The following is an 18,999-nucleotide window of genomic DNA, read 5'->3' on the forward strand; positions in this document are numbered from 1 at the left end:
AAGACCATGGTGCTTGCCTACGGAGCTGTGAGGGGAACGGCACCTCAATACCTTCAGGCTCTGATCAGGCCCTACACCCAAACAAGGGCACTGCGTTCATCCACCTCTGGCCTGCTCGCCTCCCTACCTCTGAGGAAGTACAGTTCCCGCTCAGCCCAGTCAAAACTGTTCGCTGCTCTGGCACCCCAATGGTGGAACAAACTCCCTCACGACGCCAGGACAGCGGAGTCAATCACCACCTTCCGGAGACACCTGAAACCCCACCTCTTTAAGGAATACCTAGGATAGGATAAAGCAATCCTTCTGACCCCCCCCCCCCCCCCCCCCCTTAAAAGATTTTGATGCACTATTGTAAAGTGGCTGTTCCACTGGATGTCATAAGCTGAATGCACCAATTTGTAAGTCGCTCTGGATAAGAGCGTCTGCTAAATGACTTAAATGTAAATGTAAATCCATGGTGTGATCTAGAACCACACTCCCTTATCATCCATGGTGTGATCTAGAACCACACTCCCTTATCATCCATGGAGTGATCTAGAACCACACTCCCTTATCATCCATGGTGTGATCTAGAACCACACTCCCTTATCATCCATGGTGTGATCTAGAACCACACTCCCTTATCATCCATGGTGTGATCTGGGACCACCCTCCCTTATCATCCATGGTGTGATCTAGAACCACACTCCCTTATCATCCATGGTGTGATCTAGAACCACACTCCCTTATCATCCATGGTGTGATCTAGAACCACCCTCCCTTATCATCCATGGTGTGATCTAGAACCACACTCCCTTATCATCCATGGTGTGATCTGGGACCACCCTCCCTTATCATCCATGGTGTGATCTAGAACCACACTCCCTTATCATCCATGGTGTGATCTAGAACCACACTCCCTTATCATCCATGGTGTGATCTGGGACCACCCTCCCTTATCATCCATGGTGTGATCTAGAACCACACTCCCTTATCATCCATGGTGTGATCTGGGACCACCCTCCCTTATCATCCATGGTGTGATCTAGAACCACACTCCCTTATCATCCATGGTGTGATCTAGAACCACACTCCCTTATCATCCATGGTGTGATCTGGGACGAGCCCCGCTGTGCTGAGGGTGTGAGCGTACTTGTATTTTTGTGTATGTGTATGTGTGTACTTTATGTGTGTATGTGTATGTGTGTACTTTATGTGTGTATGTGTATGTGTGTACTTTATGTGTGTATGTGTATGTGTGTACTTTATGTGTGCGCGTGTGTGTAAGTGGTTGACCTCAGGTAAATACTGAAGGCGATTGTACGGAGGGGGGATGTTAATCTCTAAGGGGATGATCTCTGGTAAACCCTAAACTTAAAGAAGAGTGTCACCATCTCCAGGGTGCTGCTTGTCTTCGTAGCTGTGCCTCACTAGTGAGACGGGAACGGGGGTCCCACAGCGTACTGTCCTCTACTCCCCGTGAGACCCTCCAAAGTGGATCTCCTCCCTAATTGGGAACACATATGCAGGGAGGGACAGGAGGTATGGAGATCGCGGGGGGGGGGGGGGACTCCCTAATGTAATGTCTCTAGGAGTGAAGCTATTGTAATTGATCAAACAGGGAAGTATTTTTATACTATAGTACTGAACCCCTCCCCTCCCCTCCCTCCAAATCCCTGCTCTACCATTTAATTTACTTGTTGGGGAGGGCTGGCGTGGTGGAGGTGAAGTGTGGGCTCTATGTCTGAATCTCACATGGGATTGCTGCATGGAAATCTGTTCAGAGCGGAAGAGCGGAACAGGATACTCCATCAAGACTGAGTTGTGAGGCATCCGGCTGGCCTTGTACTGTTGTGGCAGAAAACACACAGCCAGTGAATCCAGCCCTTGGGAATTAGAGGGTGATGGTGAATTGGTGATAGTGTGTGTGGTGAGAGAAAGTGTGTGTGTTTGTGTGTGACTGAGCATGGTTAGAGGAAGGAAAGCTGGGGGCACACTCTGGTTATTGCTTCCTCCTCTCTCTCTCTCTCTCTCTCTCTCTCTCTCTCTCTCTCTCTCTCTCTCTCTCTCTCTCTCCCTCCCCCTCAACCTTTCTCTCTTTCTCTTTCCCCCTCTCTCTCTCTCTCTCTCTCTCTCTCTCCCTCTCTCTCTCTCTCTCTCTCTCTCTCTCTCTCTCTCTCTCTCTCTCTCTCTCTCTCTCTCTCCCTCTCTCTGTGTGTTGTATTGAATTGTAGGGAAAGTGGCTTTATTGTGGAGACGTCTCAGAGCGAAATGGGAACCATTTCCTTGGGGAACACATTATTATTGCAATGCATGTTGCAATTGAAAGAGGGAAGCTATGTGGGGAGGTAATAGTTGGTTTTTGTAATTTGTAGCCTCTGAAGTGGTCGTTAGAACACACAGACCGAGTTTACAGCTCCGAAATCATTGGCTTTCACTGCAGACAATAACAGGGGATTTATTTAAGGAAACAGTAAGCCACAACCCTATTAGTCTAAATGTGATGCTTTGAAACTCTTTTTATGGTGGAACCTCAGTGTTGTCTGTGAATGAGATATCCATCAATCACTTAACTGCATAGGAATACATAGAACGTCTAAGTAACTAACGGCATGTACAGTGTAGCAGGCAGAAGTTATTTTTTTTACTATTAACATCTATCCTTGTGTGGCCTCTTCAGGTCGAAGCCTGTTTGTTATGCTAGCTGAGCTCCATGCTAACATCCCACAGCACATCCTGTGTGTGGCCTCATTAGCTAGACGACTCAAAATCACTTAAAAAAAAGTAACACGGGTTTACATCCGCAGACTTTGAAGGACGAAACCCAACACTATGCCTCTATGTAAACGAATTGTACATTGTAAACGAATGGGTGCCTAGGGATACAAGAAACATCAAAAGTCATCCTGCGGTCAGGTATCTCTCCTGTTCATTTAAATTCCTTGGCTTTGACTGTTGCGCGTCTCAGCAAGTTCTACCCAACGATGTTGTACATACATATGGTCATCTGATGTACAGTACGCATGTATGGCTCTAACATGTCTCTGCCCTGTGTGTTTTCCAGTGGAGTATGACAGAGAGCTGTCGCCTCACAGAATGCACCACAAAGAGTTCAAGTTCAACCTGTCCCAGATCCCCGAGGGTGAGGCCGTCACCGCCTCCGAGTTACGCCTCTACAAGGAGTGTGCGAACCAAGTCGTCATCAACGAGACCCTCCTGCTCAGCGTCTACCAAGTGGTGCAGGAGCACCCCAACAGGTAAGACACACTGCACACACACAGTCCAGTCCTTATATGTCAATCTGATGACAATAGGATAATCACACAGGCACTTTTTACAGTTAAATAGCTTGCTGCTTGCTATTGCTATATACATGAGTTTATATCAGGGATAGCTTGTTGTACTGCTTTATCGTGTTGAAGTCATGCTATCACAGTAATGGTATATACACTATATATACAAAAGTATGTAGAAACCCCTTCAAATGTGTGGATTTGGCAGTAGAATGGCCTTACTGAAGAGCTCAGTGACTTTCAACGTGGCACCGTCATAGGATGCAACTCTACTACCGAGTTCCAAACTGACTCTGGGAAGCAATGTCAACACAATAATTGTTCATTGGGAGCTTCATGAAATGGGTTTCCATGGCCGAGCAGCTGCACGCAAGCCTAAGATCACCATGTGTAATGCCAAGCGTCGGCTGGAGTGGTGTAAAGCTCGCCGCCATCGGACGCTGGAGCAGTGGAAATGTGTTCTCTGGAATGACTAATCACGCTTCACCATATACTGCTACTTCGTCCTCCTAGTCAGTCCCGAGCTTGTCGAGATGAGGGATAATGTATACTGCTACTCCGTCCTCCTAGTCAGTCCCGAGCTTGTCGAGATGAGGGATAATGTATACTGCTACTCCGTCCTCCTAGTCAGTCCCGAGCTTGTCGAGATGAGGGATAATGTATACTGCTACTCCGTCCTCCTAGTCAGTCCCGAGCTTGTCGAGATGAGGGATAATGTATACTGCTACTCCGTCCTCCTAGTCAGTCCCGAGCTTGTCGAGATGAGGGATAATGTATACTGCTACTCCGTCCTCCTAGTCAGTCCTGAGCTTGTCGAGATGAGGGATAATGTATACTGCTACTCCGTCCTCCTAGTCAGTCCTGAGCTTGTCGAGATGAGGGATAATGTATACTGTGTACAGAGGAAAGTCTTAGCTACACGTACTTCTCCAGACATTGATTACACGGTAGCGTAGCTCTGGTTTTCTGCCATGTATTTTCTCTAGAATGAGGCATGACCACATCGCCTTACCAAAATAGCCTGACTTTAGAGTCCCAAAAAAGAGCAGCACCAAAACATGGTAAGCATTTACATTGATTCTGCTGGGAGAGACATCCCACTTGGGATACAACAGACAATAAAAGAGCTGGATGGTATTGATATTTTGAAAACAGTAGGAGACGATGTAAGATTCTGCATTGAGTTCACCGATGCACTGTTTAAGGAAAAGTCACTAAGAGTCTCATAATATGTCCCACAATGCTTTTTGGTCCACGCCTCTGTTTTCTTCATGTCATAGTAATACAAATGGTGCATTTGTATTCGTACGTTTGCTGTATATGTTTCTGGTCATTTACAAGTCTGTAAGATCTCAAATCAAATCAAATTGCTATTTTTTTATAAAATTGCTATTTTAAAGTTTTTTGCTGTATTCTTGTTTTTGTGTTTTTTGCTGTATTCTTGTTTTCGTGTTTTTTGCTGTATTCTTGTTTTCGTGTTTTTTTGCTGTATTCTTGTTTTCGTGTTTTTTGCTGTATTCTTGTTTTCATGTTTTTTGCTGTATTCTTGTTTTTGTGTTTTTTGCTGTATTCTTGTTTTTGTGTTTTTTGCTGTATTCTTGTTTTCGTGTTTTTTGCTGTATTCTTGTTTTCGTGTTTTTTTGCTGTATTCTTGTTTTCGTGTTTTTTGCTGTATTCTTGTTTTCGTGGTTTTTGCTGTATTTTTGTTTTCGTGAAAGCGTTTCTATGTCTATATCATGAGGATCTTGTCTGCCACATTCTCTTCACAATAGGCGGTTTGTGCTCTGCTGCCCGCAGGCAAAGACTTTTAATTTGTGAGATATTTGGAGATTAAAGGGACCATATATATCCAATTATTGTATTATTGTAGGAGGATGTTTACCTTTAGGCAAATTATAGGTTGGTTTGTGGGCTATCCGAGAACATCGCTTTGTGCTTGCAAATCCTAAGTACATGTGCAGCTTGCAAAACACATTTGCTGACAAACAGATTCATTTGTAAGTGGTTCAAGTCTTGGAAGTTGTAATTGCTTTGATTATAGCTCCCAATCTTTAATAAATACACAGGGTAGGGAAAGCTAGCAAGCAGGGCTGAACAGAGGTGCAACTGTACATCATTGCTCATCCATATATTTATATGTACATATTCTCATTCACCCCTTTTAGATTTTTGTGTATTAGGTAGTTGTTGGGGAATTGGTAGATTACTTGTTAGATATTACTGCACTGTCAGAACTAGAAGCACAAGCATTTCGCTACATTCACATTAACATCTGCTAACCATGTGTGTGTGACCAAAACAATTTGATTTGATTTGGTTCGAGCATTGGGCCAGTAACCGAAAGGTTGCTGGATTGAATCCCTGAGCTAACAAGGTACAAATCTGTCATTCTGCCCCAAGAAACACGAACAATGTACATTAGACGGGTGGAAATCTGTCCTTTGGTCTGATGAGACCAAATTTGAGATTTTTGGTTCCAACTGCCTTGTCTTTGTGAGATGCAGAGTAGGTGAAGGGATGATCTCCGCATGTGTTGTTCCCACTGTGAAGCATGGAGGAGGAGGTGTGATGGTGTGGGGGTGCTTTGCTCGTGAGACTGTCTGTGATTTATTTTGATTTCAAGGCACACTTAACCAGCATGGCTACCACAGCATTCTGCAGCGATACGCCATCCCATCTGGTTTGCGCTTAGTGGTACTATCATTTGTTTTTCAACAGGACAATGACCCAACACACCTCCAGGCTGTGTAAGGGCTATTTGACCAAGAAGGAGAGTAATGGAGTGCTGCATCAGATGACCTGGTCTCCATGATCACCCGACCTCAACCCAATTGAGATGGTTTGGGATGAATTGGACCACAGAGTGAAGGAAAAGCAGCCAACAAGTGCTCAGCATATATGGGAACTCCTTCAAGACTGTTGGAAAAGCTTTCCAGGTGAATCTGGTTGAGAGAATGCCAAGAGTGTGCAAAGCTGTCATCAAGGCAAAGGGTGGCTACTTTGAAGAATCTCAAATATAAAATATATTTTGATTTGTTTAATACTTTTTTGGTTACTACGTGATTCCATACGTGTTATTTCATAGTTTTGATGTCTTCACTATTATGCTACAATGTAGAAAACAGAAAAAATAAAGAAAAATCCTTGAATGAGTAGGTGTGTCCAAACTTTTGACTGGTAGTGTAGTTCCATATCATGTCTCAAAAACATCCAATCTTTCAGTACCCAATTAACATGGTGTTCTTGAGAACTGTGAGGCCATTCTTTTGTTTTAAGTCTTGTCACCAGTCTCAAGCTAAATGTATGTTAGAACAGAACAAGCCATCGAAACAACAGCCAAATATGCTGCATTTTTAACTACAATCATTCGACAGGCCCAGCAAAGGAGATTTATTGGAACAAAAAACACAAAACGTTGACGTATGACCTATGATGTTATTCCAGGTTATTTAAGCAGTCAATTAGAGGCTTTACAGTAGGGCTTTAGTGCCACGGCCCCCCATACGGCTCTCGGATGGACCCCCTGCTGGTACACGGGTGTTAAAATGTCTGCCTGGATTCAGAATGACTCAGCACCGGCCCACAGAACCCAAGCTGCGCCCAACGTGTGAACTACCTGAGGGGGACACTAGGAACGGCTTGGGGGGGAGGGGGGCACTGGGAACGACCTCATATGGAAGCCCTCAGAAACACTCTCATTAACGAGAAATAACGAGGGGCTGCCGATGCATGACTGCAGGGGCATTCCCGGAACACCTGGGTGATTGTGGGGCTTTGATCTGCGGCCCGGGGAGGGGCCAGCGGACTCATGCTGTGTCATTACAGTAATGGGGACGGGACAAACCTCTCCTCTTTCTCTCTCTCACACACACTCACTCACTGACTCGGCTTGTGGTTGTCTTTTCCACCCGAGACCTAGCTACAGTTATAGGGAGGGGAGGGGAGGGTAGGGTAAGGTCGGGGAGGGGAGTGGTGGTGGTGGGGTGATGTTACGAACCCAGCAGCGTTGCAGTTCTTGACACAAACTAGTGCACTTGGCACCTAACACCATACCTGATTCAAAGGTACTTAAATATTTTGTCTTAGCCATTCACCCACTGAATGGCACACATACGCAATCAAATGTCACAAGGCTTAAAAATATTTTTTTTACATGTCACCTCCCCTTAATCTACACTGATTGAAGTGGATTTAACAAGTGACATCAATAGCTTTCACCTGGATTCACCTGGTCAATATGTCATGAAATAAAACTGGTGTTCTTAATGTTTTGTCCACTCAGTGTAGGTTCATACAGTATAGGGATTAGAGAGGGATCATCTTCATAGTGTATAGTGCCAAAATCCCTGAATGTAGGCTGTAAGAAAACATGAAAGTCATACTGACATATACTACAGTATCTGTTATGGTAGAGTACCAGTGTTTAATGTATACTTCTGTAAAGATGGGAAAGCTGCTGGCCCTCAGTCATGGCTGCTTGTTGTGACTGTGCCCCCAGGGAGGCGGACCTGTTCTTGCTGGAGTCTCGCAGGCTGTGGGCAGCCGAGGAGGGCTGGCTGGAGTTTGACATCCTGGCCACCAGTAACTTGTGGGTGATGAGTCCTCACTACAACCTGGGCCTCCAGATCAGAGTGGAGACCAGCAGCGGTGAGCACCATGCTAACAGCTAACATTAGAAATATGTTGCTAACGGCTAACTTTGCAAACATGCTAACAGCTAACATTAGAAATATGTTGCTAACGGCTAACTTTGCAAACATGCTAACAGCTAACTTTGGAAACATGCTAGCTAACTTTAGAATTTTCATCTTGAAACGAAAATAATAGTGGATACTGAACAGTGGGGCTTTTTTAGGCTTGTCACAATGCTGAAATGGAAAGGTTGATATGTCTGCAAGTCAACTATTTGATACGTAATGGACACTAAACATCCATCAAAGGACAAATGCAGAAATGTTTCACAAGAATATATCAGTAGGTTGTATGATACTCTCCCTTGTAGGCTATGTTTAGTAAACTGTAGCACATTCAGTATGTCCAAGTGATTGACGGCTCCTCTCTTCTGTGGAACAGGGCGGAGCATCAGCTCCAAGGAGGCGGGCCTAGTGGGGCGTGACGGAGGGCTGGAGAAGCAACCCTTCATGGTGGCCTTCTTTAAAGTCAGTGAGATGCACATCCGCACCGCCCGCTCCACCAACAAGAACCGCAACAAGAACCGCAACCGCCCCACGCAGCCCCAGGAAGGAGGCTCCAGGGGCCCCAGCCCAGCAGGTGGGTCAATAGTCTGTTCAACACCCAGTTAAAACCTTTTATGATGAATATGTAACCAGTTCATCACAGCGCCGTAGTGTGAAAAGGATGTACCGGTGTGTGAATTTTTGCTCAATTTAGTATTGGAAAGTTTCGGATGTGTTCATGTTTATTACCGTAACAACATCACAAAATCACACCCCACAACATTTACAACAGACAACATCGTAGCCCACAACATCACAACCTCAAAACATCACACAGAGCACAGCGTCACAACATCACACAGAGCCCATTACAATATCCAAACACCTCCAAGCCGAGCAGGGAAGCTCTCGCTGCCCCGGGTTTCAGTGTAATGTGGTGAGGTGTGCTGTCATTGACGGGGACATCGATGGCAGCTCTCCAAATGAGAAAAACAAGAGAGACAGAGAGCGAGCGAGAGAAACTATCCCTAGATGCATGACCTCTCATCATTCGAGAGTACACTTTACAGTACCTGCCCTCAGCCCCACTCCCCCCTCCGTACTTAGCGGCTGATGTTATGAACAGGTCAATTCAATTAGGCTCTAATCCAGCTACCAATACTGCCTTCACCCCTGGCCGTTTCATAACGTTAGCATAATGTTAGCCTTTGCCGAACATAAAGCTGTCCTTGTGAGGGAGGATCCCAGTGATTTTACAGCAGGAAGAGCTGTGGTTTCAGAGGGCTTTGTAGCTAATATCTGCCGGATCCCAGCCCTAATTTGATGGATGAGGCCCGGGCTAACATTAAGCCTTCATGGCCAGGGACACGGGGTCAGCTACTCAGCTTCTTAACCGTTGACGTTACAATAGCAGCTCAAGTGATTTCCCTCACCTCCTCGGTTTCACGTCATCTGTTTTGAAGGCGATACCATCTAAAGGCTAGAGGTGTTGTTGGATGATGCCAATCGGGAGCTCTACAGTTTCTTCCTTTCCCCCAACACAACATACTGTGGGAAGTTAGTTCAGCTTTATTTAACCAGGATAGTCCTCTCAGCAACAATCACTGTTTCCCTGGGAACCTGAAGTTATGAGTTTGTGGTTCCATCTCTGTACATATGTATGTACATACAGAGTACAGTTCATCACACAAACCATCCATTCTTATTGTAGCCTGTAAGGAATATAACCATGCTCTTCTCAGTTGTGCAGTGTCCATTAGATAAAAACCTTCAGAAAAGAGCAGAACAGAACATAGCAGAACAGAGCAGAACAGAGCAGAACATAACAGAATAGAGCAGAGCAGAACAGAACAGAGCAGAACAGAGAAGAATAGAACAGAATAGAATAAAACAGAACATAGTAGAACAGAACAGAGCAGAATAGAACAGAGCAGAACAGAGCAGAATAGAACAGAGAAGAATAGAGCAGAATAGAGCAGAACAGAATAGAACAGAACAGAGCAGAATAGAACAGAGCAAAATAGAACAGAGCAAAATAGAACAGAGCAGATAGAATAGAGCCGAATAGAACAGAGCCGAATAGAACAGAGCAGAACAGAATAGAACAGAGCAGAATAGAACAGAGCAGAATAGAATAGAACAGAGCAGAATAGAACAGAGAAGAATAGAACAGAGAAGAGCAGAACATAATAGAACAGAACAGAGCAGAATAGAACAGAATAGAACAGAGCAGAACAGAGAAGAATAGAACAGAGAAGAATAGAACAGAATAGAATAAAACAGAACATAATAGAACAGAACAGAGCAGAATAGAACAGAGCAGAACAGAGCAGAATAGAACAGAGAAGAATAGAACAGAATAGAGCAGAACAGAATAGAACAGAGCAGAATAGAACAGAATAGAATAGAGCAGAATAGAACAGAGCAGATAGAACAGAGCCGAATAGAACAGAGCAGAACAGAATAGAACAGAGCAGAATAGAACAGAGCAGAATAGAATAGAACAGAGCAGAATAGAACAGAGCAGAACAGAATAGAACAGAGCAGAATAGAACAGAGCAGAATAGAATAGAACAGAGCAGAATAGAACAGAGAAGAATAGAACAGAGAAGAGCAGAACAGAATAGAACAGAACAGAGCAGAATAGAACCAAGCAGAATAGAACAGAGAAGAATAGAACAGAATAGAGCAGAACAGAATAGAACAGAACAGAGCAGAATAGAACATAGCAGAATAGAGCATAACAGAATAGAGCATAACAGAATAGAACAGAATAGAGCAGAACAGAATAGAGCAGAACATAATAGAACAGAGCAGAATAGAGCAGAGCAGAGCAGAATAGAGCAGAGCAGAACAGAACAGAGCAGAACAGAGAAGAATAGAACAGAATAGAATAAAACAGAACATAGTAGAACAGAGCAGAATAGAACAGAGCAGAACAGAGCAGAAAAGAACAGAGCCGAATAGAACAGAGCAGAATAGAACAGAGCAGAATAGAATAGAACAGAGCAGAATAGAACAGAGAAGAATAGAACAGAGAAGAGCAGAACATAATAGAACAGAACAGAGCAGAATAGAACAGAATAGAACAGAGCAGAATAGATCAGAACAGAGCAGAATAGAACAGAGCATAATATAACAGAGAAGAACATAATAGAGTAGAACAGAATAGAACAGAACAGAGAATAATAGAACAGATTAGAGCAGAGCAGAACAGAATAGAACAGATAAGAATAGAACAGAGCAGAATATAACAGAACAGAATAGAGCAGAGCAGAATAGAACAGAACAGAATAGAGCAGAGCAGAATAGAACAGAGCAGATAAGAATAGAACAGAAAATAATAGAACAGAATAGAGCAGAGCAGACTAGAACATAGCAAAATAGAACAGAGAAGAATAGAACAGAAAATAATAGAACAGAACAGAATAGAACAGAGAAGAATAGAACAGAAAAGAATAGAACAGAACATAGTAGAACAGAACAGAGCAGAATAGAACAGAGCAGAATAGAACAGAACAGAGCAGAATAGAACAGAGCAGAATAGAACAGAGCAGATAGAACAGAGCCGAATAGAACAGAGCCGAATAGAACAGAGCAGAACAGAATAGAACAGAGCAGAATAGAACAGAGCAGAATAGAATAGAACAGAGCAGAATAGAACAGAGAAGAATAGAACAGAGAAGAGCAGAACATAATAGAACAGAACAGAGCAGAATAGAACAGAATAGAACAGAGCAGAACAGAACAGAGCAGAACAGAACAGAATAGAACAGAATAGAACAGAGCAGAATAGAACAGAATAGAACAGAGCAGAATAGAACAGAATAGAATAGAGCAGAATAGAACAGAGCAGATAGAACAGAGCCGAATAGAACAGAGCAGAACAGAATAGAACAGAGCAGAATAGAACAGAGCAGAATAGAATAGAACAGAGCAGAATAGAACAGAGCAGAACAGAATAGAACAGAGCAGAATAGAACAGAGCAGAATAGAATAGAACAGAGCAGAATAGAACAGAGAAGAATAGAACAGAGAAGAGCAGAACAGAATAGAACAGAACAGAGCAGAATAGAACCAAGCAGAATAGAACAGAGAAGAATAGAACAGAATAGAGCAGAACAGAATAGAACAGAACAGAGCAGAATAGAACATAGCAGAATAGAGCATAACAGAATAGAGCATAACAGAATAGAACAGAATGGAGCAGAACAGAATAGAGCAGAACATAATAGAACAGAGCAGAATAGAGCAGAGCAGAGCAGAATAGAGCAGAGCAGAACAGAACAGAGCAGAACAGAGAAGAATAGAACAGAATAGAATAAAACAGAACATAGTAGAACAGAGCAGAACAGAGCAGAACAGAGCAGAATAGAACAGAGCCGAATAGAACAGAGCAGAACAGAATAGAACAGAGCAGAATAGAACAGAGCAGAATAGAATAGAACAGAGCAGAATAGAACAGAGAAGAATAGAACAGAGAAGAGCAGAACATAATAGAACAGAACAGAGCAGAATAGAACAGAATAGAACAGAGCAGAATAGATCAGAACAGAGCAGAATAGAACAGAGCATAATATAACAGAGAAGAACATAATAGAGTAGAACAGAATAGAACAGAACAGAGAATAATAGAACAGATTAGAGCAGAGCAGAACAGAATAGAACAGATAAGAATAGAACAGAGCAGAATATAACAGAACAGAATAGAGCAGAGCAGAATAGAACAGAACAGAATAGAGCAGAGCAGAATAGAACAGAGCAGATAAGAATAGAACAGAAAATAATAGAACAGAATAGAGCAGAGCAGAATAGAACATAGCAAAATAGAACAGAGAAGAATAGAACAGAAAATAATAGAACAGAACAGAATAGAACAGAGAAGAATAGAACAGAAAAGAATAGAACAGAACATAGTAGAACAGAACAGAGCAGAATAGAACAGAGCAGAATAGAACAGAACAGAGCAGAATAGAACAGAGCAGATAGAACAGAGCCGAATAGAACAGAGCCGAATAGAACAGAGCAGAACAGAATAGAACAGAGCAGAATAGAACAGAGCAGAATAGAATAGAACAGAGCAGAATAGAACAGAGAAGAATAGAACAGAGAAGAGCAGAACATAATAGAACAGAACAGAGCAGAATAGAACAGAATAGAACAGAGCAGAACAGAACAGAGCAGAACAGAACAGAGCAGAATAGAACAGAATAGAACAGAATAGAACAGAGCAGAATAGAACAGAATAGAACAGAATAGAACAGATAAGAATAGAACAGAACAGAATAGAACAGAACAGAATAGAGCAGAGCAGAATAGAACATAGCAAAATAGAACAGATAGAATAGAACAGAAAATAATAGAACAGAACAGAGAAGAATAGAACAGAAAAGAATAGAACAGAATAGAGCAGAGCAGAATAGAACAGAACTGCCTCCCAGGCTCAGACCAGTCTGCTGGTGCTCCAGCTTATGAGGACAATCTGTTGAACCAATGTGTCCTAAAGGATTGGACTTTATGTAACCCAAAACATCAATCCCTCTCGGCCTCGCCACTTGGGATGTCTGGAGTGTAAATATTTAGATCCTGCGCAGGAAGTTTCCAGGCCCTAGCGACAGCAGCAGCGTCCATCGCCGTGGTTATGATGGGGCGGACTTATGAGGCATATGGTTCCAATTCCATATGCCTCAAGAGAGGAAGGAGAGGAAGGATGAATGGATGGATGGATGAATGGATGGATGAAGCATTCTTCTTCTGTGCTGCTCTGAGAGAGAAACAAATAGGGACAGTGCTTCATTGTTTAGCATCTGTTGGGACCAACATTGTCCCTTCTTTACAGTTTACAATTCACATCAATAAATCAATGTAGCATAGCCACCAGAATATAGTATGCTTCAGAATACAACACGCCCACGGACAAGTCAGAGGCTCACACTATCATACCACATACCCACAATACATTGCTTCATTCTAAGTGGTATGCAAGTATGGATATTGGAACATAACCATGGTCTCATGATATACAGGTAACTGTCAAAATAAAGGAAACACTTTAGTAAATGAGGGATACATTTACTCTTAGGGTCATGTATAAAACGCCCAGTTGCCCATTATTATGACTACCATGGCTAGAAGAAGAGATCTCAGTGACTTTAAACCTTTATTTAACTAGGCATGTCAGTTAAGAACAAATTCTTATTTACAATGAAGGCCTACCCCGGCCAAACCCCAGACGACGCTGGGTCAATTGTGCGTTGCCCTATGGGACTCCCAATCACGTCCGGATGTGATACAGCCTGGATTCGAACCAGGGACTGTAGTGAAAGAGGGGTCTCAAAGGAGCATAGGGGGTTTAAGTGTGTGTGTATGTCACCAGATCTCAACCCAATTGAACCTTTATGGGAGATTCTTGAGCGGCGCATGAGACAGTGTTTTCCACCACCGTCAACAAAACACCAAATTATGGAAATCCTCGTGGAATCCTTGTGGAATAATGGTGTCACAGCCTTCCAATAGAGTTCTAGACACTTGTAGAATCTATGCCAAGGTCCATTGAAGCTGTTCTGGCTCGTGGTGGCCCAACGCCCTATTAAGACACTTTATGTTGGGGATTCCTTTATTTTGGCAGTTAACTGCGTCCTCTTGGCATTAGTTGCCCTAGAATAACACAAGCAGAACATACTGTACACGCTGCCTTGCTTTGAGAGGGGAAAAGTTTGTACTGTACTGGAAACGAGACAGAAGAAGAACAATACGATACCTTTAAAGGTCATTTGGGGTTTGGGGCATAATGGAAGCCGGGCTTGACCCTTTAACAACAATCCAAGAGAAAAATCACTGCAAAGCTAGCCGCTCCTGGTCTCAGACCTGTCATTACCCAGGCCAGTCATTAGCCACTCGCTAAAAGACTGACCAAGTTAACATTATTGCTCAAAGAGTTCTAATAACATGGCGCTGTCCAGCTGTGTGTTTTCATCTCAGGGTCTCCTCCTCCAGTCTCTCCTTTGTTGACTGTTGGTGTAATTAGACGTCAGCGAGCTCCGCAGAGGGTTTAATAACCTCCCTGATGAAAGACAGGAAAAAAGATAAACTTCAGTGGAAGAGGGAGGGAGGGAGGGAGAGAGAGAGAGAGAGAGGTTCGCCCACTGATGACACAGACAGACAACAGTGAAATTATCTTTTAAGTCTTCATGGGAGTTTGGAGAGGCTGACCCATTCTCTCTCTCTCTCTCTCTCGCTCTCTCTGTGGGAAGACCCTGATCTTTTGGGAATGCAGCGGCCTATTAGCCCAGTGTTCCATCACCGCCTCTCCACCGGAACAGTGGCTTGCGCGTAATTGCTACTGTGAAAAGTAGCCGTTTTTAAAAAGGCTTCTGCTTTATTTCCCCTGAGAAAGTTTTGGGAATAAACTGTGGAACTAGTGTATGCGGTTGCAGAGATTGAGGCTTTTGGTGGAAGGAACCCATTTAATGTGGCACATGTGCTTTACTTCCCTCCCGGCAACAGTTGTAATTTGCTCCATTGACTTCTATATTTCTGGAATAACAAGGGATAAATGTTATTTATGGACTTTTCCCTTGTCACAACTGTTAACCCAACCTCCGCGCCCCTGTGGAAATCTAATTAGCATAATAAAACAACCGCCATTAAAATCCGTCTGTTTAAGAGAGAGATCTGTTTTGTTTGGCATGGGCTGCGTCTCAATCCACCACATCCACCAATGGCGGCCTTCCGCATCTGCGGTGGATGGTGGCCGAGCTGTAGCAGTGTTTGTTAGACCAGGAGACAACCTGAAAATTGGTCTTCTCACAAAAGCATCTGTAGCGTCTGAACGGGACTCATCTGAAGTCGATACCGCCGATCTGCAAACCTCTGTCTGTAGCGTCCGGACAGTAGCAGTCAAAGGTTTGGACACACCTACTCATTCAAGGGTTTTTCTTTAATTAAAAAAAAACGATTTTCTACATTGTAGAATAATAGTGAAGACATCAAATCTATGAAATAACATATATGGAATCATGTAGTAACCAAAAAAGTGTTAAACAAATCAAAATATATGTTATATTTGAGATTTTTCAAAATAGCTACCCTTTTCCTTGATGACAGCTTTGCACACTCTTGGCATTCTCTCAAACAGCTTCATGAAGTAGTAACCTGGAATGCATTTAAATTAACAGGTGTGCCTTGTTAAAAGTTCATTTGTGGAATTTCTTTCCTTCTAAATGTGTTTGAGCCAATCAGTTGTGTTTTGACAAGGTAGGGGGGGTATACAGAAGATAGCCCTATTTGGTAAAATACCAAGTCCATATTATGGCAAGAACAGAGTTTAAATAAGCAAAGAGAAATGACAGTCCATCGTTACTTTAAGACATGAAGGTCGGTCAATACAGAACAAAGTTTCTTCAAGTGCAGTTGCAAAAACCATCAAACGCTATGATGAAACTGGCTCTCATGAGGACCGCCACAGGAATGGAAGACCCAGAGTTACCTCTGCTGCAGAGGATAAGTTTATTAGTGTTACCAGCCTCAGATTGCAGCCCAAATAAATGCTTCACAGAGTTCAAGTAAAAGACACATCTCAATATCAACTGTTCAGAGGAGACTTAGTGAATCAGGCCTTCAATATCTAATTGCTGCAAAGAAACCACTACTAAAGGACACCAGTAATAATAAGAGACTTGCTTGGGCCAAGAAACATGAGCAATGGACATTAAACTGGTGGAAATTTGTCCTTTGGTCTCGAGTTCAAATTGGAGATTTTTGGTTATTACCGCCATGTCTTTGTGAGACGCAGTGTGGGTGAACGGATGATCTCTGCATGTGTATTTCCCACCGTAAAGCATGGAGGAGGAGGTGTTATGGTGTGGGGGTGCTTTGCTGGTGACACTGTCAGTGATTTATTTAGAATTCAAGGCACATTTAACCTGCATGGCTACCACAGCAGGGACTATAATTTGTTTTTCAACAGGACAATAACCCAACACGGGCAATTTACCAAGAAGGAGAGTGATGGAGTGCTGCATCAGATGACCTGGCCCCCACAATTTCCTGACCTCAACCCAATTGAGATGATTTTGGATGAGTTGGACCGCAGGGTGAAGGAAAAGCAGAATCACAGTGGGAACCACACATGCCAAGAGTGTGTGCAAAGCTGTCATCAAGACAAAGGGTGGCTACTTTGAAGAATCTCAAATATAAAATATTTTTATATTTGTTTAACACTTTTTTGGTTACTACATGATTCCATATGTGTTATTTCATAGTTTTGATGTCTTCAATATTATTCTACAATGTAGAAAATAGTAAAAATTAAGAAAAACCTTGAATGAGTAGATGTGTCCAAATGTTTGACTGGAACTGAGTATATGGATACTGTTTAGTGCCAAAAATAAAATACTAATTTCCTAAAAGCTTTTTTGAAATCTGACACAGCGGTTGCATTAAGGAGAAGTGAATCTAAAATTCCATGTTTAATACTTGTATTTTCATCAACATTTATAATGAGTATTTCTGTAAATGGATTTGGCTCTCTGCAAAATTTACCGGATGTTTTGGAACTTCTGAACGTAACGCGCCAATGTAAACTCAGATTTCTTTATATAAATATGAACTTTACCGAATAAAACATCAAAGGTTAGTGATTCATTTTATCTATATTTCTGCTTTTTGTGAATCCTCTCTTTGTCTGGAAAAATGTCTGTGTTATTCTGTGAATAGGCACTCACCTAACATAATCGTTTGGTTTGTTTTGCTTTCGTCGTAAAGCCTTTTTGAAATCGGACACTGTGGCTGGATTTACAACAAGTGTATCTTACATGCATGTTTGAGGAATTTTAATGAAGGGATTTCTGTTGTTTTGAATTTGGCGCCCTGCAGTTTCACTGGCTGTTGAAGAGGTGGGACGCTACCGTCTCACGTACCCTAGAGAGGTTAACCTGTCTAGGATCAGCGTGGCGCTAGCGGCACTCCCCCCCCCCCCCCACTGAAAAACCAGTGCCGCGAAATTCAAAAAAAATATTTTTTTAAAATATTTAACTTTCACACATTAAAGTCCAATACAGCTAATGAAAGACACAGATCTTATGAATCCAGTCAACATTTCCGATTTTTAAAATGTTTTACAGGGAAGACACAATATGTAAAGATGTACATCTATTACCTAAAAACACATTAGCATATTCCACCATCTTTTATTTGTCCACCAACACCAGTAGCCATCACCAATTCGGCTAAACTAAGATATTTATAGCCCCTAACCAACAAAAAAACTCATTAGATGACAGTCTGATAACATATTTATGGTATGGGATAGGTTTTGTTAGAAAAAAGTGCATATTTCAGGTATATGGCATAGTTTACAATTGCACCCACCATCACAAATGGACTAGAATAATTACAATGAGCAACGTGTTTACCTAACTACTAATCATCAAACATTTCGTAAAAATACACAGCATACACGAATCGAAAGACACAGATCCTGTGAATACAGACAATATTTCAGATTTTCTAAGTGTCTTACAGCGAAAACACAATAAATCGTTATATTAGCTTAGCACATAGCAATTAGCAGCCCAGCATTGATTCTAGCCAAAGTGAGCGATAAAAGTCAACATCGCCAAAAGATATTAATTTTTTCACTAACCTTCTCAGAATTCTTCCGATGACACTCCTGTAACATCACATTACAACATGCATATACAGTTTGATCGAAAATGTTTATATTTAGCCACCAAAATCATGGTTAGACAATGTGAAATGTAACTCGGCTGGTCAGAATTTGTCCTTGCGCCACTTAGACAGTGATCTACTCTTATACATAAATACTCATAAACGTGACTAAAAAATATAGGGTGGACAGGGATTGATAGACAATTTAATTCTTAATACAATTGCGTTATTACATTTTTTAATTTATCCTTACTTTTCAATACAGTTTGCGCCAAGCGAAGCTACGTCAAAAAACATGGCGTCCTAAGCCACTAAAATGTTTCGACAGAAACACGATTTATCATAATAAAAATGTCCTACCTTGAGCTGTTCTTCCATCA

General features: G+C 42.3%; 1 protein-coding gene across 1 annotated transcript in view; it reads left to right on the plus strand.

The window, feature by feature from the left end:
• The window catches only part of LOC129823037 (bone morphogenetic protein 7-like), a 55,367-nt gene that overhangs the window by 27,697 nt on the left and 8,671 nt on the right, over positions 1-18,999 (plus strand). Inside the window, exons 2-4 of the mRNA XM_055881708.1 lie at positions 3,044-3,236; positions 7,771-7,919; positions 8,346-8,543. Of these exons, the coding sequence (XP_055737683.1) occupies positions 3,044-3,236; positions 7,771-7,919; positions 8,346-8,543 (540 nt within the window). The remainder of the gene's footprint in view (positions 1-3,043; positions 3,237-7,770; positions 7,920-8,345; positions 8,544-18,999) is intronic.

This window comes from Salvelinus fontinalis, chromosome 25, assembly GCF_029448725.1.
Source record: "Salvelinus fontinalis isolate EN_2023a chromosome 25, ASM2944872v1, whole genome shotgun sequence".
Classification (NCBI taxonomy): Eukaryota; Metazoa; Chordata; class Actinopteri; order Salmoniformes; family Salmonidae; genus Salvelinus; species Salvelinus fontinalis.